The 23,813-nt window shown below is 35.6% G+C and overlaps 1 protein-coding gene across 3 annotated transcripts; it reads left to right on the top strand.

The window, feature by feature from the left end:
• The first annotated feature begins 12,705 nt into the window (after window positions 1-12,705).
• Window positions 12,706-23,459, top strand: dtx3la (deltex E3 ubiquitin ligase 3L a). 3 transcript variants are annotated; one of them, XM_055183123.2, is made up of 5 exons: window positions 12,706-12,861; window positions 17,274-17,431; window positions 19,974-20,137; window positions 21,269-21,480; window positions 22,990-23,459. In XM_055183123.2, exons 2-5 carry the CDS (start codon window positions 17,350-17,352, stop codon window positions 23,057-23,059), a joined length of 528 nt encoding a protein of 175 aa, XP_055039098.2. In that variant the 5' UTR covers window positions 12,706-12,861; window positions 17,274-17,349; the 3' UTR covers window positions 23,060-23,459. The 3 variants fall into 3 exon arrangements, with proteins under 3 accessions (XP_055039098.2, XP_055039099.2, XP_055039097.2); XM_055183124.2 differs by lacking the exon at window positions 12,706-12,861 and adding an exon at window positions 16,997-17,148 and having other exon boundaries at window positions 17,274-17,425; XM_055183122.2 differs by lacking the exon at window positions 12,706-12,861 and adding an exon at window positions 16,997-17,148.
• Window positions 23,460-23,813: the final 354 nt, after the last annotated feature.

Below are 23,813 nucleotides of genomic sequence, written 5' to 3'. Positions count from 1 at the left end.
CCTTGAAAAAAGAAGTCACCGGCTGCCCCTGAAATGCACCTTAAATCTTCTTGAACCTTAAATGCAGAAGCATCGGGTTGTCACGGAGTTACGAAGTTCAAGAGCAGTCGTTCTCACTGGCAGGTGCAAATAGGTTCAACTAGAAAGCCAAACTAATAGAGAACAACTCAACATGCTTTTACTGCTTTGAGCGTGATAAAGAGGTCGGCACACACTGTGCGTTTAAGACAGACTGGAATAAAACACTGATCACAATCTCTGGGACATTGATGTCCTGGTGCATTTCTCATTCCATGAGTCGTCGCTTTGAGGCAACACACGTCAAATCGCACCCTCACCATCACAAGCGCTCATAGCGAATGTCTATCAATGTGGATCTGGGGTCAAACGGGAAACAAGCCGACACCGTGGACTATAAACCAGTGCGGAAGGCCGTGTCGGAAATAAGGTGAACTTTGAACGGGCTAGACATGCTTCACACAACCCTAATAAGCTCATGTTCTTATGGTTACCATGACAACATCGAGGGTGATGCATTTACAATGACATGATGCTTTAGTTGGGTTCTCTGACGGAAAGGAAGTGACAGAGAAGAAGAACATCTCATTGTTCGATCCCCCTTGCCTTTCAGTCCCATTATGGAAATTGTTGTGTGCAAACAAATACTATGAGATATAAGGGTGAGCTTATTTTACTAAACAAGTTTAACAAAGAACCTTTCTGTTTCAATAAAGGTTATTTGCAGAGGCGAACACTACTTAAATATTTTTTCTTTCTACATAAAAGTACATTTTTAAGTATTCATATTTTATCTGTTTTTCTTTGAAAAACATACATTCCAAATAATATTATCATAATTTTTACTACACTACATTTAAAGGTGCTCTAAGTGAATTCACGCATTTTAGACTATAAAACATTTTTTGTTACATATAGCAAACATCACTGTCTGCTTGCTGCCTGTCCGCTGATCAAACTGTAAAAAACGCGATCTCTGTAGACAGCCCAGGCTCCACAAACTGCAATAAAAACAAAGTGGCCAAACCTAGCACCACGAAACATAACAAAGTGTTCCAGCCAATAAACGACTAGAAGGATTTGGGGGTTGGGCACGTTCATAAAAACTGACGTCTCACAGATTCGCTTGGAGCGCCTTTAATAATTTAAGTTTTTGGTATATATTTAATATTTAAGTACATTAAACATCTAATATTTTTTTACTTTTACTTAAGTAAAACGTACTTTTGTACATTTACTCAATTAAGTACACAATTTTAATGCAATTAGGTGTTAAATCAATTTTAATATGCAATAAAAAAGGAATACACAGTATGATTCTATGCTTTAGAATGTAGTGAACATTTTTTAGTAACGTAAAGTAAACAAACACTCTGATAAACACAAATTGGAAAATTTACTTAAAATACTTGTAGTGAATTAAAGAGATATTTTGGCCAGAAATAATATTACCGTTAACTGGTGCTGTCCCGTAAGCGGGACACCTAAGTTTACATCAATATTTTTCATGTAAATGTTAATCTATCACAACAAACTATATATTAATCTTTATATAATGTCATAATCTTTTAGCAGTAATAATAATGCAGTGACTGTAATTTTTTCATTTGTGACAAGAGTATGCAGCAAACCTCACAGCAAACCAACACAAACCTCAGTTTTTGGATAATTTTATGTATTAAATAATACTATATTGCATTTTTATTTATTACAAATAAATGTTAACTATTATAAAAAATATATTTCCACATCCAGACACTTCTGTAAAAAACGTTAAAGTGTCTTCTTTAAAACAAAATTAGGCTTCTAGACCAAAAAAATATTAATTTGAAGGTGTATATTACCTTTTCTCCTCCCCTCACTCAAAAAGGGCTGCGCCAGTTAAAGGGTTAAACCCATGAATTACTCACCTTTAATCCGTCTGAGATGCATATATCCATCATTTTTCAGATGAACACATTTTTAGTTATTTTAGAAAATATCCTAGATCTTTCAGTTGGTAAAGATTAACGGTATTTCAAGCATTCTGACTTATTAACACAGTTTAAGAGTTGCTTTCCTCATGCTAAACACGCATTTGGACGTGTTAAAGAGTATTTCCTTGCCGAATGCACCTCTTTAGGGTTCGTACAAGTTTCAGAAAGTTTTTTTTTTATTACGGGTCCAGCTGTCGTTTCAGGGGTAAGCCTACGTATCACTTATTTTTATGGGCACTTCCCCCGGAAAACCACGCCCACATGTCAATCAGCGGAAGAGCAATGAACCGAGGATGCTAAGTTGCAGGCATCACTTCACGCGACAGCTTTGTTTTATATCAAACTCAACAATGGCACGAAAGAAGAAGTGTGTTTTTGGATGTAAGGAGAAGAAAGAATATAGTTTGTGTGTGTTTGTTTAATGCTGGATTTCATTGAAAAGACCCAACCGGGTCATGAGTTGAGTACTCCAGATTAACATCAGATATGCATAAATAGCGTGTGTTATGGACACTTTAAAATGTAAGGATATGGGGTCCACGTCCTTCATTTCCAAAAAATATGCATGCATCCTTCACAAAAGTAATCCAAACGGCTCCAGGGGAATAAACAAAGACCTTCTGAGGGTAATCCGTGCAGTTTTGTCATAAAAATATCCATATTTAAAACTTTATAAACTAAAATCTACCTGGAAACATCTGAATCACTTTTGTAAAGGATAGATGCACATTTTTGGACTTGAAGGAGGTGGACCCCATATCCTTACATTTTAACAATTGAAAGATCTAGGACATTTTCTAAAATAACAAAAATTGTGTTTGTCTAAAAAAATAAAGGACATATGCATCTCAGACAGCTTAAGGGTGAGTAAATCATGTATTTAATATCATTCTTTCAAAGACAGCAGAAGACTCCGGGCTGGATTCGCACGGGAGCTGATTACTTTCTGGCCCAGAGTCGTCTGCTGTCTAAACAGAAAAATAAAAAATAAAAAAGTTTAGAATTTAGAGAAACAAGATGAAAATAATTACATTCTATTATATTGTCTGGAGACTTATCTACCCAGCAAGCAATTTTGCATTTAAAAGACATCTAATAACACAGCCCAGACGTCTAGGCTAAGGCAAGATTTGGGCTGTCAGTGAAAATTGAAAAGACACCAAACCATAGCCCCAAAATAAATGAAATTAAATAAATAAACAACTTGTAATCACTGTTGACTTGCTTACGTGAGGGAATATCATACATTTTACAAGTGGGTTAAGGTTACTAATAGCTGACTACTGTATAAAGGGTATGCACGTGACGTCACCTTCGGCGGAAATGACTGCGGTTACGGCCACTGAGTGGCAAAAGACAGAGTGGCAGCATTTGAGTACAGCGTGGCATCAGCAAAAAAAAAAAAAAAAAAAAAAACTGTGAAAACGCGTCTAAATGGGAATAAGCTTTTGTGCTATAGACTGTACTAACAGATTAACAAGAATTTGTAGCTATCGTTTTACAGACTGCCAAAAAAGACCGAAAGGAGAAGTAAATAGATTGTTCATGCCAACGGTGGGTTGACAAGTTGCTAGGGTCACTTTCAAGCAGAGGTTTTTTTCTTTCTACTTAAAAGTATTTTTTCAAGTATTATATTTTATCCGTGTTTTTCATTGGAAAACATACATTCCAAAGCATATTATCATAATTTTTTCTTTATTACATTTCATAAATAAAAGTTTTTGTTTTACATATTTAATATTTAAAGGTGCAGTGTGTAAATTTTAGTGGCATCTAGTGGTGAGGTTGCGAATTGCAACCAACAGCTCAGTCCACTGCCCAACCCTTGCTTTTGAAATGCATAAAAAAGCTACGGTAGCCACCACCGGACAAACATTTCATCGTCGAAGACAACTTAGTAAAAAGGTTTGTCCGTTAAGGGCTTCTGTAGAAACATGGCGGCACAAAGTGCCGACTTCCATGTAAGGGGACCCTCGGTGTATGTAGATTAAAACGTCTCTTTCTCAGGTTATAAAAACATAACAGTTCATTTTAAAAGGTCTTTATACACCCCTGATAATATAGTTTTGTATATTATTTTGCATTTCTTTCAAGAGATCCTTTTAAAAATTACACACTGCACCTTTAAGTACATTAATGTACTTTTACTCAAGTAAAAGTACACAATTTTAATGTAATTATATTAAATAAATTTTAATATGCAATATTAGAGAATACACAGTATGCTTTAGAATGTAGTGAAGTAAAATTTTTCGCAATACAAAGCCTAATAAAGCACAGATGCTTGGAAAATATAACTAATGTAACTAAGTATTGTCCACCTCGGCTATCAAGTCCAACTAAATTCAATTTAAGCTGATAATAGTCATTTTCACCGCAGCCGCTATGAAAACCAGCCATTTTGTTGAACGTTTGCCACTCAACCGGGCAAATTCTGGCGTGGTCACGTGGAAAAGTGATGTCAATGCACACCCTCTATATCTGGTTAACCCAGAATGTGAAATAAATGCTATTGCTTGCTGGGCATTTAGAAAAAGTAAATTTAGTGAAAGAAACATCAGCAAGACGGAGAAAAAGATTTACATAAAAGAAAGAAAAAAATAAGAGATTTAGTGCAAACTGACCTAAAGAAGGAGTTTTTAGGTCACTTCTTCCCACTTTCCCTTCATTCCTATATGTGGAAAGATTGAAGTCACCGGCCACAGAAGAAGATAAATCAATTGTGACATTTCTGGATAGGAACGTTTTGCATTTAATTAGCGTGAGACGCACTGGAGAATGTTGAATTATCTGAAGACACGACTGTGTAAAGCTTAAATCAGGTTGTCTGTTAAGACGCTCCGTATTAAGCCATCAGGAAGAACTGTCCATTTATTTGCGGCTTTCACTTAATTTCGCTCAACGTTCTCCTGTAGGGCCAGACATCTGATAGCTAATTATTCGGCAGCTGGTAGAGGCCTTGATTCTGTTAACAAAATCCACTTTCCATCTTATATGTCTAATAGGTGAACTATCTGGTTTAGCGGCTGCGATTAGCATAAACTCATGAACCTGAAAAGTGAATCGCACAGCGTAAAGTGAACTCTCCTGTCTTTTTTCGAGCATTATTGCAGGTAGGGTTGGAATGATATTTGGCACAGACGATGGATCATTACATGACCCCTCAGGCCTGTGAACAGGGAGGCGTATTGACTCGGCTAGTCCCAACGGTCTTGTATCGTTTTTGCTCTTCGTCGATGTATAAGAACTCTGGAGTTGGATAATAGGCGATCTGACGCTTCCTGTAAAGGAGGTTTTATTGATTGTGACAGTGCGGTCAGACCCTTATTTGTCCGGTTGGTATTAAACGCTCCCGTGCAGCTCTCTATATTTAAAGGTTTATAAAAAATACATGGATTGTGGCAGTAATGGTTTATATAACAGAGCTCATATGATTGGTTTATCACAGAGGTGTTGTGTGTACAAAGAACATCAGTGTATTTCCCAACAGATTCCTACAGATTTTTTATAAAGACTGATATGGTACAACATTTTTCAGGACAACTGTTTTTTTTTATTTTGTTCAGGTAAATGTTGGGATAAAATGGGCCTTTTTGGATTATGTCTCACAGTAGATTTCATAGGTAGTATTTAAAGGCTATCAATGGATAAAGGTGCTTAAAGTCGGCATGAAATTTAAATTTAAAAACAAAACTTTTAATGGAATATTTTTCTTTAGTTTTAATATTTGTAGCTGCATTATTTAAACAAAGTCATGTTCCTCATAATCTTCAATAAAAAATGCTAATCTCCTTCCCTCCTTAAAATAATCTCTTTTTACTTCCGGTCACGAGGAATGGCGGGAGGGCGGGGCCTGGGAAAAGATTGCAGCGATTTGCAAGACCAACATGACCCAACTTCAAAGATTCAATCGGTTCTCGATGGATGAAAACAAGTCTGCTATACACTGTAAAAATGTGCTGTAATTATGCAGCTGGTTGCCAGTAACTTACTGTAGAGGATAAAGACTGAAAATGTTTCATGTTTATTTAACTTTGAACAAGCTGTTGCCAGTAAATAACATAAATGTAAAATCTACAGTAAGTTAGTGGCAACCAGCTGCCAGTAATACAGTAATTTCTACAGAATTTTTTTACAGTATATGGCACAAAGAGGAAAATAAAAACAATCGCTAATTTCGTTTCATGCCGACTTTAAAGTTTATGTTAAGTTCGTGTTAAGTTCGTTTTTTGTTCACCCAAAAATAAAAAACTCTGTCATCATTCACTCGCTCTAAAGTTGTTACAAACCTGAAAAATGTCTTTGTTCTGATGAACACGAAGGAAGATATTTTAAGGAATGTTTGTAACCAAACCGTTCATGAACCCCTTTCATAGTAGGAAAAGTATACTATGGAAGTCAACGGTTCACTGTCCTTTCTGAAAAAAGGTAAAAAATTCAGTCAATATCTTAATATATACAGTAAACCTCCTTAAACCGTTGCACTGTGACTTACGCGTGTTATTGTTCATCCAATTCTTCAACAAATCTGTATTTCTAAATGGCCTCAGACTGCGATTAAGCAGATTTAAAGCAAAAGTATTTAAAAAAAATTATTATTATTCAGTAAATATAATTATCTAATTTTTGCTAGTCTCACAAAATGATGTACCTATAGTCATGTAATTTTTTTTTAATTCTTTTTCGTGATACTGTCAGGAATTTCCGAGTTTTTTCGTGATCGTATCACAAATTTCTGTTTATGTGTCATTGTCGTGTATTGCAGGGGCAGAGTGGGACCAAAAAAATCTACCGGGAAATTTCGTATACCACCGGCCCTCCGTGGTAAAAAAAGGTCTTGTATTTCTGGTAAAACTATGGTAATACAAATCGTAATCAATCTGCAAAAAAAAAAAAAAAAACATTTTTATAATAATAATAAAATCATCAAATCATGGATAATTTTCCTAAATGAGTAACTATGCAAAATGATACCTGTTTGAAAGACGGAGATGCGCACCTGTCAATCAGCTATTACATAACAGAGCGAGACCAGAGATGAACGTGCTCATAAATGGGAGTAATATGGAATACTTTCTTTACATCTTTGAAAAACTGTAAGAATTTTTCCTTTAAATATCATTTTTGTCATATAAAGTTTTGAGAGATAATAATGTTTTTTTCCACTGCTATTGCTCATTTATTTTAACGTGTTTGGGGCATTTACCTCAGAGTTTATTTCAGTTATTTTGCTGTTTTTCCGGTGATAATAATACAATTTACATGCCAATCCTACTTCCAAAAATATCAAATTTAAGTGATTTTGTGCATAAAACAAGCAAAAAATCTGCCTATGGGGTAAGACATTTTTCTTGAATTTTTCTTGAATTTAGTGTTTAAGAAAAATGTTCAGGTTTTTTTTTTGCTTACCCCATTCGGAGTTTAGTTTTTTTGCTTGTTTAATGCACAAAGTCACTTAAATTGGACATTTTTTGGTCTAAAAACTAGACTTATTTTTTGGATCGTTTTGCTCATCAAGTAAAAGCATCTTAATTTAAAATTTTTTAGATATATTTACTGAAAACAAGATTTGTTTTCTTGAAAATATTTTTTTTTGCAGTGCTGCTGTTAGGGTTAGAGTTGGGTTTGGGTAAGGAATGTCATTTTATGTAAATCTAACCCTAAACTGAAGCGACAATGGTAAGAAAATAGGACAAACAGTTGAGTGACCAATACATGACAATGACACATAAACAGAAATTTGTGATACGATCACGGAAAATCAAGGAAATTCGTGACAGTATCATGAAAAAGAATAAAAAATATTGTGTGACTATATGTAGGTAATTTCGTGAGATTGGGCTGCATATTTGACACAGTTGGCATTTAGCGGCTTTTGCATTTTAGCTCTTTTTTACCCTACAAAGTGAAACACTATTCAAAAGTAACACTGATAATAAACAAATAAACAAAAAAAAGTTACGTTTCTGTTTTTAAAAAAATCATTGACGCTACAAAATATTTTTGACAAAATACACTTAACATTTAACTAACAATCGTTAAATTAGTTCAGACGCTCTCAACCAATGATGAACTGTAGCTACGCAAGGAACGGTTCCCTCATTTTGTACACAGAAATGTTAAATAAAAAAATAAATAAAAAAATATCTGAATATTGAAATATGGAAATAAATACATATAAACATATAAAATGCCCCCACTGTATGTTTTGTTTTGCTTTCCATTTCGAAACATTCTTAACATATGATTTATGACGATTAATATATTTTATTTTGGATAAACTATTTGTGTCTTGATGGTATAAACCTCGATTTGTTTTGTTTTTGTAGAGTAGTCTAATAGAATAATAATGTTTTTTCTTTTTTAAACGTTCTTAAAATGTTCAGTTTAGTTGTTTTTAAAGATGACATTGTTCATCTGTTTTGACTTTTGGTCAAATAAGTGTTGTTTATGTAGGGTTAGTCTAATAAATTAATAAAGATTTGTATAAATGAAGAACAGTGGATGTTAAGTCTATACAGGAGTGTGTGTGTGTGTGTGTGTGTGTGTGTGCGCGCGTGTAGTGTCTTACATACGCTCAATAATATTCCAGTATGATGTCAGCAGTGTTGCCCTCTGCAGATTCCTATGGGACGTCTGCTCTCAGATGAAATGGCCAGAGAGAGAGATGTTTAACAAGCAGTTCTTGGGAAGGCTGGCGATACAGACAGACTTAGTGTCAACTAAATGTTGTTTTGTGGCTCAGTTCCAGATAACTATTAATAGATCAGCAAACTTCAGACAGAACCCCACACAGACAGATTAAAGGCTCAGTTACCACGATGAGATCTGAACCTGACTGTTTGTTTGTTTGTGTGGATGATTCTCTCAGTTGAGGGCTTTGTTTATTTTTTCATCTGTCGTATGCTGTAGGGATCAAGACAAGTCATTTAAGACACACATTCACAAACGTACAAGCATCATCCCTGTATTGTAAGTATAGGTGTTACTGCGGTCAATCCTAATGTTTCTGGTGGGCTACACAACTTGACGGGTATTGAATGTCTGACCACATGATTTTCGAGGATCTTGACCAGCTCATTCACACTGCACTATGGTCCCAGAAAATACCCATAAAATTGGCAGGCAGGCTTTCGTGTGAACGCAAACACGTCCCGTAAATGTTCTGGAAACGAGGACCTAGTAATATTGACGTAACATAACCGGAAAGCCCTCTTTGTGAACAAGACGCAGAAACAATGGCGCAATGGGCCTGCCATAGTGAGGATGTGTGCGTCATCATAATGACTTTATCGAGCAACTATTTGCCCCGTGGGTTTAAATGGCCCTGTTTCAAATGGCACACTCCGGACTTGTGGACTTCCCCAGATTCCACACTTTGATGACATCATGTAGTGCAAACCTTAGGGACCCTTTACGCGAGTCCATGAGGGCGCCCCGGAGTCGTGTTTTGGAACAGAGTGTCACGCCCGAAATAGGAAGAGAAGATGCCCATCAGTGTGAACTCCTCCCATCTGTCGTCTAAATGCTCTTTCGCAAGGACTTCTGGGTTGGTAAAGTGTGTGGAGCCTGCAGCAGGGGTGCATCATATTTGGCAAATATCAACTTTTTCTTACTCACACCTATTGCTTTAGAAGACTTCAGATAGAGATCATATATCATAAATCTTTATTACTATACTCTTCTTTCGAAGCTTAAAAGTTTAAGTCCCCATTTTATAATATACGCATTTAGTAGATGAGTAAATTATGACAACATTTTTCTTTTTAGGTGAGCTGTCCCTTTAAACCTGATCTGTTTATGTTTTCTTTCTATAAACAGCATAAAGCACGGAGATGAGATATTCCCATTTTTCTCACGTTACCTCACATTTACTCTTTTGCTTCTCTTTATCTCTCTCTATCTTCAGTTCTTCTCTGGCCCTTTGGGCTACAGTGATGAATAAAGATGGCTCATATAACTTTGGATCACCATGGAAACGCAGCACTCCGAGGGATTTAAGAGAAAGAAGCTGACGCCAAAATCTGTGAGGAATGTTTCGGCACGCTTCAGAGGAGCACGGTACAGCGATGCCTTTCTTTTCCACACCACGACTGCTCTTTCTTCACTATACGCGACACAGTCAACACACACAGGAAACACACTCGTTGCGCTGCCGTGCTGCCCAGAGTAAAAGTATGTCATCTTTTCAGGTGTGTGGGGTAAAAAAGTTGTCTGAAAAGGTTGTTTGTGGTACTCTACCATTATGGCATAGTGGCATACTTTACACTGTCATTTTTTTTTTGGCTTTTAGTATAAATATGGTAGTTTTAAGGATATCTATAAATTCACATTTAGAAGATATAAGCATCTTAAACGGACAATCTCTCACCTCTGACCAAAAATCAAAAAAATTTATGACATCATACTGAAAATCAGCTTCTAATCAGATTCCATGCTGTGAGGTAAATGGCTATTTAAAAAGGGGAGGAGCCACTGTATATGTCCCACCATAACTTCCTGTTTTAGTGGAAATTACTTCAATGCATTGTCTCAAGCACTTCAGAGAGACTTTAAAGGCCAGGAACACAATGGGCCAGTTTCCTGGACAGAGTTTAGGTTAACCCAGGGTCCTCATTTATCAAAAATGCGTACGTATGACTCATAAACCGAACGTACGCCCAGAAAACGCGTGTTCCCCCTTTTCAAATCTATAAATCGCAAATGAACTTGAACTTTTGCGCAGCCAAGCAGTTTCAGATCTTCGCCTTTAAACGATGCCTAATTAATGTCATTGACATATAAAAGAGCGCCAGGACTAGGACAATTTAAGTAATTTATACAAACATATCTGGGTCAATGATGTTACGTAAATTATTTTGTGTCTGCATGGTTCAATTAAATGTAAAAGGGTTAAAATTTCAAAATAAATTTGCAAATTAATTGCATACATTCTCTTTTTGAGGACCAAGTCTAAAATTTCTGGTTTTATTTCATTTTGAAGAAATATTTGGGGGATAATTGCAAAAATGTCAATGTGGTGTAACCGGTCTGTGTCAATTGGTGTAACTAGTATTTTAAATGATAATGTAAACATATTCCTAAAAAATGTGGAATAAAATATAATAATCTATTTTAGTGTAATATGATTTTTTTTACATACATTTTTACATCATTTGTCAAAGATTAATTAGAAAACAGAGCTGTTTGCAGCATATGTCAGGACAAATATTACAAAATCGCATTAAAATTTACATTTAGAAATAACTAATCAAATTATTTTTTTTTTTAAATTTTACGCTTACGCTTACATGCCATCAAGGTGGATAAAATATTTGATATTTCTAATTTTTTGGCGCAATTAGCGGTTACACCATTAGACATTTTAAGGTCCATTCAGTCTCAACTTGCATAAAAAGGGTGCAAATGTAATTTTTATTGCATAAAAGGTACATAAATACACTATGTGCATTGAAATAACCCTGATACCTGCTTTTAGTTTTAAAAAAAAATTAATTTCTCATCTTGCCAAACCGTTTTTGTCACTGACCCATCTTACAAAAAACAATAATGGTGTGCATTTTGAGACAAAACAATGGTACTAATATATGTTAAGATATTTCAGTGTGAGATGTTTTTTAATTGAAGCAGCTCAAACATGCATTTTAGTCTGGGTCTAGGATAAACCTGTCCTGGAAACCGGCAATATGTGTTTAATACAGCATCAAAGAGCGTGGAAAATGGTCACAAAACTAAATAATATTATTTTTGAAGCAAAAAAACTTGACAGTGATACTGAAATTATATAATCACTTTTAAAGGGTACCTCGACTATGAAGACTTGTATGCTTTAATTGACAAAAACGCATTGAATATCTTCATTACTTTAAAAAAAATCCCAGCATGTAATACCTATTTTAAGATGTTGAGGCCGTTATTATGTTTTGTGCACAGTGCACTCTGGGTTGATGACTACTGTTGGGTTGTTACTACAGTTTACTATATTAAATACTATATTTACTGCTGTTTTTCATGTGTGAATGTTTTACTCCCAAATGCCACATTCTTACCTCTCAGATTTATGTTATTTTCTGGTTCATATTAAAATGGCTGAACAGAAGATAACGTTAACGTTTTTGTATTTTAATGGAATGCAGATCTCTACGGTATGCGTTTATAACTCTTATCTTAAGTTTCACATTGTTTTACTGTCTACTGAATAAAGACTTGTTTGTGATGTTTACCTTGCTGAAACATAGTTTTGATTGCAATCTTTTGATGTCATGTAGTGTGATGTAAAGAAAGTTTATAAAAACTTCTGGGTACCCTTTAAAGCAGTGGTCTCTTACATGGTGCCATTAAATAATGATAAATCATATCAACAAGTAAACTAAAATAAAATCAACAAGTAAAACAAAAACATTTTGAGTAGACTATCAAAAATGTAGCCCTCTAGATTGTTTTATCCATTGTGGTAGCGTTTGCTTACAAAAGGTTGCAGACCCCTGCTTTAAAGGCTTTAAAGTGAAGGTCATGCTGGATGAGAAAAGGTATTGAAAAAACCACAGAACATGTGAGTATCTCTTAGTTATACTGTCTGAAGTTGCATGCGATTATTAATAATATTAATCAGACGATTCTCTCGGCCATGTGTGTGAATTATCTGTCTGATTAGATCCTCCTGCTTCTAATCAAGTCATCACGACTCTAATGCTCCTCAAAATATTCATCGCTAAATTCAGCATTTGTAATCACTATGTATATGAGAGCAAAGGGACATTTTAAGTGTGCCCATGTGTGAAAGAAAAGCCGACAGAATGTGTTCAGGCAGCCTTAAATAACAAAAAATCCTGATTGTTTCACACTGAGATGAGAAAACAATGAAAAGGTAAGCTGAGGTCCAGTTTGGATTTTGGATATCAGCTGATCCTCGTGTCTTTATGTGTATCTGGATTCATTCTCGTCTCATCTCTCCTTATTTCACTTTGAGCCTCTGCTGTGATCCCATGGCTTCATACGATGTCTCACTTATATTTCTTTCCACACTTCTGGAAGAAAACACTACATGTTGTATCCTTCCTTTATTAAATAATACTTTATAGAGTTGGAAAAACTACTCAGTGTTTGATAGGGAACAGATCCCTATACATTTAAGGGTCTGCCGGCCACTGAAACATCCGAGCTTGATGCTCTACGGCCATGAAAAAATCAGACTGATCTTATGGAAAGTCGTGTTATATAGTCATTAAATTTTTTTTTATTTATTCTTGTCCATGGCACGAAATTCAGCTTTTTTCAATTCAATTCAATTCAATTTTATTTATATAGCGCTTTTCACAAGTGTTAATTGTTGCAAAGCAGCTTTACATGAGAAGATGTAGAGGAGAACACAGAAAATCAATAGATAATATAAGAAGTAGAGAAAGCGGTTAAACCGTACAAGCGAGCATATTAATAATGTAACGTATACAGTAAAGTGCTAAGTTAAGCCAAAGTTGGCTGACTCTCCCTGGGACTAAAAACCCTCTAGGAAAAAAAAACCCAATGGGAAAAAGTCCTAGAAGGACAAAAACCCTTGGGAGGAATTAATATATATTTATATAGATATAGAAACGGTAGGGATAGGAGGCGGGTAAGCGAATTAAACTGGTTTAGCGGGTGGTCGTTGGTCGGGCATCGGCTGGTCATCACGTTGAAGGACAGCCAGTGGATCAGTGATGCAATGATCTTCACAGCAACCGGAACTGGGTCTGTTTGTCTCATGGTCCTCGTGGTCGAGGACGAGACAGGGAGAGAAAAACAGAATTCTATTAGCGTAGGGGCCGTTCGCATGCAATGCAAGTGTCAAACATTATAGTGGTTCAAGTCAGCTCGGTTCCAGACAGGCTAACTATTGCGGCAATAGTATATTACCCATATGAGGTATGTGAGTGCTTTGTTCTAGACAAACTAACTACTGCGGGAAATGTACATTTACTGGACATTTTATGTGAATGCTTTGTTAAAGAAGAATGTCTTAAGTTTAGATTTAAATTGATCGACTGTGTCTGATACTCGAACATTATTTGGTAAATCATTCCAGAGCTTAGGGGCTAAGTAGGAAAAGGATCTACCACCTTTAGACACTTTTGATATTCTAGGGATAATTAAGTGACCAGAATTTTGTGAGCGCAGTTTACGTAATGGATTGTATTCTGATAGTACTTCTTTAATATACGAGGGCGCTAGGCCATTTAAGGCTTTGTAAGTGATTAGTAATATTTTAAATTGTATGCGATATTTAACTGGTAGCCAGTGTAAAGATGCCAGAATTGGACTGATGTGGTCATACTTTTTAGATCGAGTAAGCACTCTTGCGGCGGCGGCGTTTTGAACCAGCTGTAGCTTGTTTACCTGATTTGCATGGCATCCCCCGAGTAACGAGTTTTCATGCCTTGAGCACAGATGTCTTTGTCGTGTCACTGGCACGAATTTCTATAAATAGTTTTTCGTGTCGGTTGCACGACTTTCTTTTTCGTGTCATTTTATGTATTGTTTTCTCATTGTTTTTCCTATTTTCTTACCATTGTCGCTTGGGGTTAGAATCACTTTCTGTTACATTTTTAGACATCCTAACCCAAACCCCAACTCTAACCCCAACTCCAGGTGAGAATAGTTTTAAAAGCAGAAGAAAAACATGTAGAAACCAGTACATAAAAGTACATCCTAACCCAAACCACAAATCTAACCCCAACCTCAAGCCCTGAGAAAACAATACATAAAATAACACGAAAAAGGAAGTCGTGCCACGGACAGGAAAAACTATTTATAAACATTTACGACAAAGTGACCCAACAAAGACATTCATGCTCAAGACATGAAAAAAGCTCCATTTCGTGCTATGGACAAGAATATATTAATCAAAATTTTTATGACTATAACATGACTTTCCGTGAGATCATTTTGGAAAAAATTTACCTTATTTTTTTTAGAAAGTTTGAGATATGAGTGCAAGCATCAGGTCAGGGGTGCGTTTCCCAAACAACGACGTAACTCGTTGCTGAATGACCATAGTACGATGCATCGTTGGAGAAACAAACTACCTTGTCACGACTTTTCCCGAAGGCATAGTAACTTTGTCGCACATTCGACGTTTGAACCATGTTGGTTTAACAACATAGTTGATGATGTCATGTGGGAGGTGAAGTACTAATTAATCTGTGCAAATCGATTTAATGTCAGATTATTGCTGTTAATAACATACATTGCATCGGAAGACTGATTTCATTATCGTGATTTAGTTATCTATTGTTTATTTTCAAGATATTTAATTCATGCACAAATTCCCTCTTACATCACTCCTCCCAGGGATTCCCCAGGGTCTTAAGCTTGTAGTCCTGCGCACATGCGCAGTTTTCAAATGCAGCGCTTTCATTCTGTTTACAAATTTAAAGACGTACAGTAAAATAAAATTGTAATATATTTAGAATGATGGATATAGACTGTGCTACATGGTAAGTCTACATATGATAATAACAAGGAACGATGCTTCTAACGACAGGTGAAGAGCTGTCGTTCCTACAAAACACAAGTTAGCGATGCAGTTTGCGAATGTTCATTTGAACAATGGTTTCGGGAAATACCAAATCGTTGAACGATGTTAGTAACGATAGAACTTACGATGTTCGTTGGCTAACGATGCTTTTGGGAAACGCACCCCAGGTTAGGAGAAAAAGTAATAACACTTTACAATAGATTGTATTCGTAAACATTGGTAGATGCATTAGCTAACATGAACTAACAATACTTTTACAGCATTTATTAATCTTTGTTATACCATGGGGCTGTTGAATGCTTTATTCTGATTGGCTGAGAAATGTTCCATGGGTGTTGATTATTTTTCAATAACTACACACCTAACCTTTAAAATGTCTTTAAAATAGGCACAACAGCAATATTTTTGGTAACCGTGGTATAAGCAGAATAATTGACTCCGGTCCTTTGAATTATAACAAAATAATGCACATCCGCAGTGTTACGGCACTCCGCTTTGCGCATAACCACCTTGGGTTGCATTATTTACTTACAATTCAACGGCCCATCGTCAATTATTCTTCATACTTCATGTTAGTTAATGCCAATTCAATTGTTTAGGTTAGTTCATTATGCATAAACCAATGTTAACTACTATGACATTTAATTACTAATAATGTATTGATAAATATTGAATGGACATTAAAGGGGACATATCATGAAAATTTGACTTTTTCCATGTTTAAAGGAACAGTATAAAGGATTGTGGCCAAAACTGGTATTGCAATCTCGAAACTTGTGGCTAAAACTGGTACTGCAATCACACAACTGGTGGCCAATACACAAAATGACAACATAAACATCAGTTGAGGGCTGCAACTCCACTTTTTAAATGACAATATCCTGGCCAGACCACTGTTGTCAGTGATATAAGTATTTGAAATGAAAATTATTTCTTAATGTCTAGTGACATATCAGGGCCATTTTATGATTAATTGATATACATTTCTTACATACTGTTCCTTTAAGTGTTATAATTGGGTCCCCAGTGCTTCTGTTAACCTAGAAAATGTGAAAAAGATCAACCCAGTAAACCATTCTCTGCAAGCATGTGAAAAAACAGCTAATTAAAATTTGGCTCCCCTTGTGATGTCAGAAGGGGATAATATCGCCCCTTAATCTGCACTTTCCAACCACGGCACTGCCATTTACTGCAGAGATCAACTCATATGCATTTAACAGGAAACACCCAGAACGGCACATTTTGCATATACCTACAAAGTGGCAATTTAAACATGTTATAATAAAGGATCTATATGGTTTTGGAACTAGATTTAGGGGTTGAGTTTGACACTGGACCCCAGCTTTGATGTTCATGAAAATCATCTGAAACCTGAAATATGTATTACCCTTATACAAGCAAATGTAAAACAAAAGAGAAAAAATCTTTAAACACTCATTCAGCCAAAACCCTAAACTCCGCCCTTCTCCATTGGCTGTCTATATCAAAACAGGTTTTGCTGCACTGTCTTCACTTCCTTATTATGCCATCATTTTTGTGTTCATAATCTGTGGCCTCAAAGAATGTTTAAAACACGCAGTCACACTGTAGATAAGCAGTCTTTCCTAAAGCGAGAGAGAGAGAAGCAACACATCAAGTCTGGTAATAGATCTAGCTATATATGACATATTTATGCTTTGTTTATGATCTGTACTGTATATGTAAGAAATCTGTAGGCTATTGCTAAAATGTCTTAATATAAACAGAATTGTTTTTATCCATTTCAGAGAGAAACAGTTGCTGTTTTCTGTCAATAATCAGCAGACCTATGAAAATCTTTGCCCTGTTGACTTAAACTGAATCATGGGGGCTACAGAGAGTAAGGATAAGATGTACTGCAGCAGGTACATGAACGGAAAAGGCCCACCATCACTGACAGGTCTGAGTGAGTTTCCAAACTAAACATTGATCATGACAATGAAAGGCACATTTAAAATGTTAAATGTGATTCTGTATAGTTCAATGGTACAGCATTGCATTAGCAGTCAAAAAGGTCATGGGTTTGACCCCAGGGAACACACATACTGATAAAAATGTATACCTTGTATGCACTGTAACCTTTAACCCAATACTTACCCCTTAGCATCTGCCAAGTTCATGAATGTAAATGTAAATACAATGGCCTCAAAAGTACTCGGGGACACAAAAAATGTCTTTGCATGTAAATAACAAAATATAAACCAAAAATATTTTGTAGATGATAGCACAGGCATGTAATTTTACTTAAAAAACATGTTTAGATCAACTGTTTTAAATGAATACAAAATGCATTTGGACGACTTATGGTTGCCAAATGTTAGTGTAACATCTTTATTAAATGTTACTCCTAAAAAAAAAACATACATTTAAAATGAAACCAGATAATTAAAACAATAATAACAAAATATGGCTTCAAGAACAGAGTTTTGTTCTATAAAATAATCTTGTATTATTTGTTCGCAGATGCCACTTTGATTATTTATATTTAAAGGTTAAAAATGAACTAAAATCAGTTTTCGAACAAGTAGCCTACATAAACAGTCGTCTCCTAACATTACCTCGATTCAAAGCAGTAAGCTTATAATGATGATTAGTTGTCAGGTCAAATTTCATGGGAATTGTCAGTTGTTTACAATACATTTAACATAAGTGTCTGTAATTTAACCTGTAATTTTATGTTTTAAACAGAAATGGTGATAGAGAGGCAAAAGCTATGAATTGCAACCTTAATGTAGTGTTGTTAAGACATGGCTGATCCTAAATACTTGATGTTTCTAGTCGGTCGGTTGTACGATTTCAGTACTGTTCGATCTTACAGAAATAATAATATACCAAATATTACACCCTAACCCCAAACCACAGCGAAGTTTAAAGGAGAACACCACAATTTTTTAATATTTTGCCTGTTCTTACCTCAACTTAATGCATACGTATCTTTGTTCAATGCGTGCACTTATAATCAGGGCCGGCCCTTGGGGTTATGGGGCCCTAGGCGAGACCTTGAAAATGGGCCCCACTGGTGTATAAAAAATGTCACAGCAGTGCAATTTGACAAGCGAAATTAAAACAGACAAAAATGAAAATGTATATAATTGTAGAAGCTTTTATTAAGTGCAACATATTAAGCAATGTTGTTAGTGCAACATTACTACAGTACTGTATGTATCAATACAAATATCATGGATATTATTACAAAATAATTACTATAAGGTGATACAGTATTCTGTATATTGTTTTTGAACCCTACTATAGTATATTTTTAGTATATCTAAGAATTTTACTATACAGTTTACATGCAGTCTTTTATCATGTGGGTTAATTTAAAAAGGGTGATGGACATTTTTCTAATGTTTTTAAATTAGCATCGGCATTAAACAACGTAAAGCAGAAAATAGGTCTACAATTACTGTACCATGTGTTTGCTTTTCTTTCTTTGCTTTTCTCTTTTTCTCTTCAGCTCCTAAAGGGTATCGTTTTAATGTTGCCAAACCACCGCAACCTCACTAAAATAAGTCTTGTTTTTATGTTTATCGAAAGATGTAACGTAAACATTCCGTTGTTATACGATACTACATTACCCATAATCCAAAACGTTTCATTTCCAAGCATGCGCAATGAGACACACCTCCGCAAGCGCCATCCTTGCGTCATTAACATTATGCTAATAAGCCAACTCTGTTCTTATTTTGTAATGTTTTATGTCTTTACTTATACTAAGGTTTTTTTATTTATTATCATTTTACTTTAGATTGCTGTGTGGGGAATTTATCCTGCTGTTCAATCCCTGTGGGTTTTTTTTCACCTACCGTCATTGTGATCCCTATTTTAATCAATAAGGTCCCTGCGCATGCAGTGCGTACTGCCTGCTAATCGGGTCTATGAAATTTGTGCAATGACAAAATAATTTTTATGCATGAAGGGCCCTCATCTTTCGCGGGGCCCCAGGCAATCGCCTATATTGCCCGTTGGACAGGCCGGCCCTGCTTATAATCTTTGTACAGCACCTTGTGAATGTGTTAGCATTTAGCCTAGCCCCATTCATTCCTTAGGATCCAAACAGGGATGAATTTAGAAGCCACCAAACACTTCCATGTTTTCACTATTTAAAGACTGTAGTTACACTAGTAAGTATGGTGGCACCAAAAAATTTTTTTGTTTGGAGCCGTAGGAATGAATGGGGCTAGGCTAAATGCTAACCCCATTTAAGAAGCGCTGTACAAAGATTTAAAGTGCACGCATTGAAAAAAGATAGGTATGTATTTATTCATCTACTGTAAGTTGAGGTAAGAACACAGTAAAATGTTGAAAAACTGTGATGTTTTCCTTTAAAGTTTGAGAACTTGACATAAAGTCTGCCATTGTCATGTAAACCGACCCGAGTGTTTAGTGATTCAGACATTTCTGAGCTGTCCAAACTTTTCTGCTTTATTTCATGACCATATGCGCAGAAGTTGATGGACCAAACAATCACAAAAAATTCAACCTGATAAGAGAAGGAAGCCAGCCCAATGGAGGTGAGATGACTTTTAACATCGAAAGAAAGAGCTTGCCGGGATATCCTGACTGTGACACCATTCAAATCATCTTTCACTTTGAAGATGGCATCCAAACGGTGAGCTTGCAATGTCTTATTTTTACTGTATCTCTCGGATAGTATCATAGTCAGATGACACACCCCATGCACCAGCATTTTCACCATATACGCTCTAAAGCATCTCAGGTATTTGGATCTTTTCTCCGTGCAATCTTGTTCAGCCAGTTTCTCACACACTTCCACAGGGCACTTATAGACATTGATGAATGTGTGCTGATAAATGCTTGAATCCCCTGTTATGACAGACATAATGCCTCAAGTGTTTGTAATACATTTTGGCTGAGCTTTTTATGTGGGTTCAGTTTAAATACGGATGTGTGTTTCTTTCTAAATCAGATGAGATCTAAATGTTTCGCACTATCCGCATACTTCAGTCAGAGCAAAAGAGATTTTGTGGGGAATGCATTTTTGTTGATAGACACCTGCTATACACATTCCATACATTAACCATTTGTATAACTTGAAAAGATTGAATGCTTTTAGTTTTTATTAAACTTTGTAATTGTTTGTTTTTTGTTTGTTAATTCTGCAGTCTCAGCTAGTCGCTAAAGCACCCCTTGAGGTCAAGAGTGAGTTTTAGCTCTCATTTACTAGCTGGTCTCCGGTACACTCACCTCAACCTCATTCCCATTCGGGTAACAGCACCATTGTAACTGTAGGGAGACCATACGTGCCATTTTTCCAGGACGCGTCCAGGCCAGGATTTTGGTTACGTCTTCCGGAAGTCGTATTTGTCAACCGCATACGTCATCAAAGTTCTCACAATTTTAGTTAAAAACATATACAATCATTGTAGTTTTATTCTTAACTTGAAATGTAACGGTTGCTTTTCTGAAATAGAACCTGAAATAATGAACCTTGATGACGGTCGACAAATACGACTTTGGGAAGACACATCTGAAAATCCTGGCATGGACACGTCACAGAGAAATGGCACGTATGGAATCCCTATGTAACTGGCCCTACTTACACCCGCCCAGAGCGGGACTCCAACCGGCAATCGGTCCGGCATGGTAGTGGGGCGCTAGGCCCTGACCTCTAGAGTCTGTCTCTAAAGCACCTCTTGACTTCGAGGATGGTAACTCCTATTGTTTTCACCCTTTAATTATTAAATATTTGATCGATGACCATAAGGTACTCCTCCTATAGGATAGGCATCCACACCCAGGGCACGGCTACAAAGGCCTGGACTCTGTGGCTTACCTGCCCAACAACAATACAGGGATCAAGATTTACCGCCTACTGGAGGCTGCCTTTGATCAAAAGCTGATGTTTACTGTGGCGGCAGATTCGAATGGTGAATACTGTGTGACACCTGCAGATATACCACTTAAAACTCTGGACAGTGGTGGACCAGGAAGGTATGTAAATGAATGTATTATATAAAGATGCATAATATCAATGTAAACAGCAGTTTCATAAATCAGTTCTTTCATTTTGTTCAGTAAGTTAAAATGCAATAGGTTTTCTAATAAATTATGTCTCAATCCGCTGTAAGGGAAACATACACTGCAAAAAAAAAATATTTTCAAGAAAAAATTTTCTAAATATTTTTGTCTTGTTTTCAGTAAAAATATCAAAAAATTCTTAAATTAAGATGCTTTGTCTTGATTAGGAAAACGACCCAAGAAAATAAGTCTAGTCTTTAGACCAAAAATATCAAATTTAAGTGATTTTGTGCATAAAACAAGCAAAATAAATAAGCAAAAAAATCTTGAATTTTTTTTAAACACTAAATTCAAGAATAAATCAGGAAAATTTTGCTTACCCCATTGGCAGATTGTTTTGTTTGTTTTATGCACAAAATCACTTAAATTTGATATTTTTGGTCTAAATATATTTTTATATTTATTAAATATATTTTATATATATTCTATATTTTTAGACTTATTTTCTTGGGTCGTTTTGCTAATCAAGACAAAGCATCTTAATTTAAGAATTTTCTGATATTTTTACTGAAAACAAGACAAAAATACTAAGAAAGTTCTTTCATGAAAGTAGTACATATTTTTTATTTTTTATTGCCAAAAATGGCAATCGCTTTGCTAGATAAGACCCTTATACCTCGTTTGGGATTGTTTAGAGCTCTTTGAAGCTGTGTTGAAACTGCAATTTTAAACTGAATTTAAGCTGTAATGTGTTGGGATCGAATAAAGTTTATTAAAATGAGAAAAATCCTGGAATATTTTCTTTAATATGCATAATTTCTTCTCGACTGAACAAACAAAGACATCAACATTTTGGATGACATGGGGGTGAGAAATCATCTAGATTTTTTTTAAGAAAGTGGAGTAATCCTTTAAAGCCTTAAATAAGATCTTGGGGTAACATAAGCCTGATATATTTTTATTCTACGACATAAAACACACATTAATACCCCCACTCGTGACATTTTCAAAGCTTTTAAACATCATCACGCATAAAGATCTCAAAAACAACGCAACATTGGCACAATTCACAAAGATTCATCCACAGAGTATTTCTTCTTCAGTTTTTAAATGTTTTTAATAAAGTTTGAAAAAGCTGTCGGAAGCTTGGTGGTAATGATGTTGAGAGACCGTGGTGTCTTTCACTTGTAGCCTAAGGTTAGCTTTAATTTCTAGTAAATGCATTTATACTTCCAAATTCATAAAAGATGTTTTCAAGTTTATCTTGTTGGACAAAATGTGTGCCATAAACTTTTGTTGAACATAGAACTTATTATTTGTGATAATCCAGTCAGTGGGAAAAATGAATGGGCTTTTGGCGAGATAACCAGTGTCCCCCTAATTTCTGGGGTGGCCTACAAAAATACATCATCCCTTTGGTACTCTGTTGCTCAATGCACCTTTAATGTTGTAGGTAAATAATCATCTCTCTAAATCTTTCAGCTTGGGCTATCCAGATTCAACCTACCTAAAAACAGTGATGAAAATTCTTAGGATTAAAGGAATCAAATGAAAGAATATGAACTATGAACAACTGTGGATTACCAACCTCACCATGACCCTCTATGGACCAGGATATGGAGGTCGAAAGTACATATTACTGGCCAAATTCAAGATTGATCAATTTGTTGGCTCTATGTGGACTATGTGCCAAATGCTGCCTGTATTAATTCAGAAGAGGTTTTTTTAGTAAGCTGTATCTTCTTGAGAATCTATTGCTATCTATGTGATTATATTTTTATTGTGTTTTCTTACAGCAAGTATTCTGTTTATATATGTAAATGAAAAAATATAATATAATTTTCTCTCATCCCGGGAGTTTGTACATATTTCACATGAGAATCAATGTCTAATGTGAAGTCTATTTTTTGTCCATGTTATCCCAGAATGATTTATAAATGTTTAAAAAAGCATATTGTGTGCTCTTTTGAAAGCCAGACAAAAACGTGGTCGATGTCATAATATGCTTTAAAGGGACATTCCACTTTTTTGAAAGGTACACAAATTTTCCTGCTCCCCTAGAGTTAAACATTTCATTTTTGCCATTTTGAATTCCAGTCAGCTGATCTCCGGGTCTGGCACTACCACTTTTGGCATGGCTTGGCACAATCCATTGAATCTGATTAGACCATTAGCATCGCGCAAAAAATAACCAAAGAGTTTCAATATTTTGCCTATTTAAAACTTGACTCTTCTGTAGTTACATCGTGTACTAAGACCGACAGAAAATTTAAAGTTGCGATTTTCTAGGCAGATATGCTAGGAAC

Source organism: Misgurnus anguillicaudatus, chromosome 25 (assembly GCF_027580225.2).
Source record: "Misgurnus anguillicaudatus chromosome 25, ASM2758022v2, whole genome shotgun sequence".
Lineage (NCBI taxonomy): Eukaryota > Metazoa > Chordata > Actinopteri > Cypriniformes > Cobitidae > Misgurnus > Misgurnus anguillicaudatus.
This window is presented reverse-complemented; position numbering and strand designations above follow the sequence as displayed.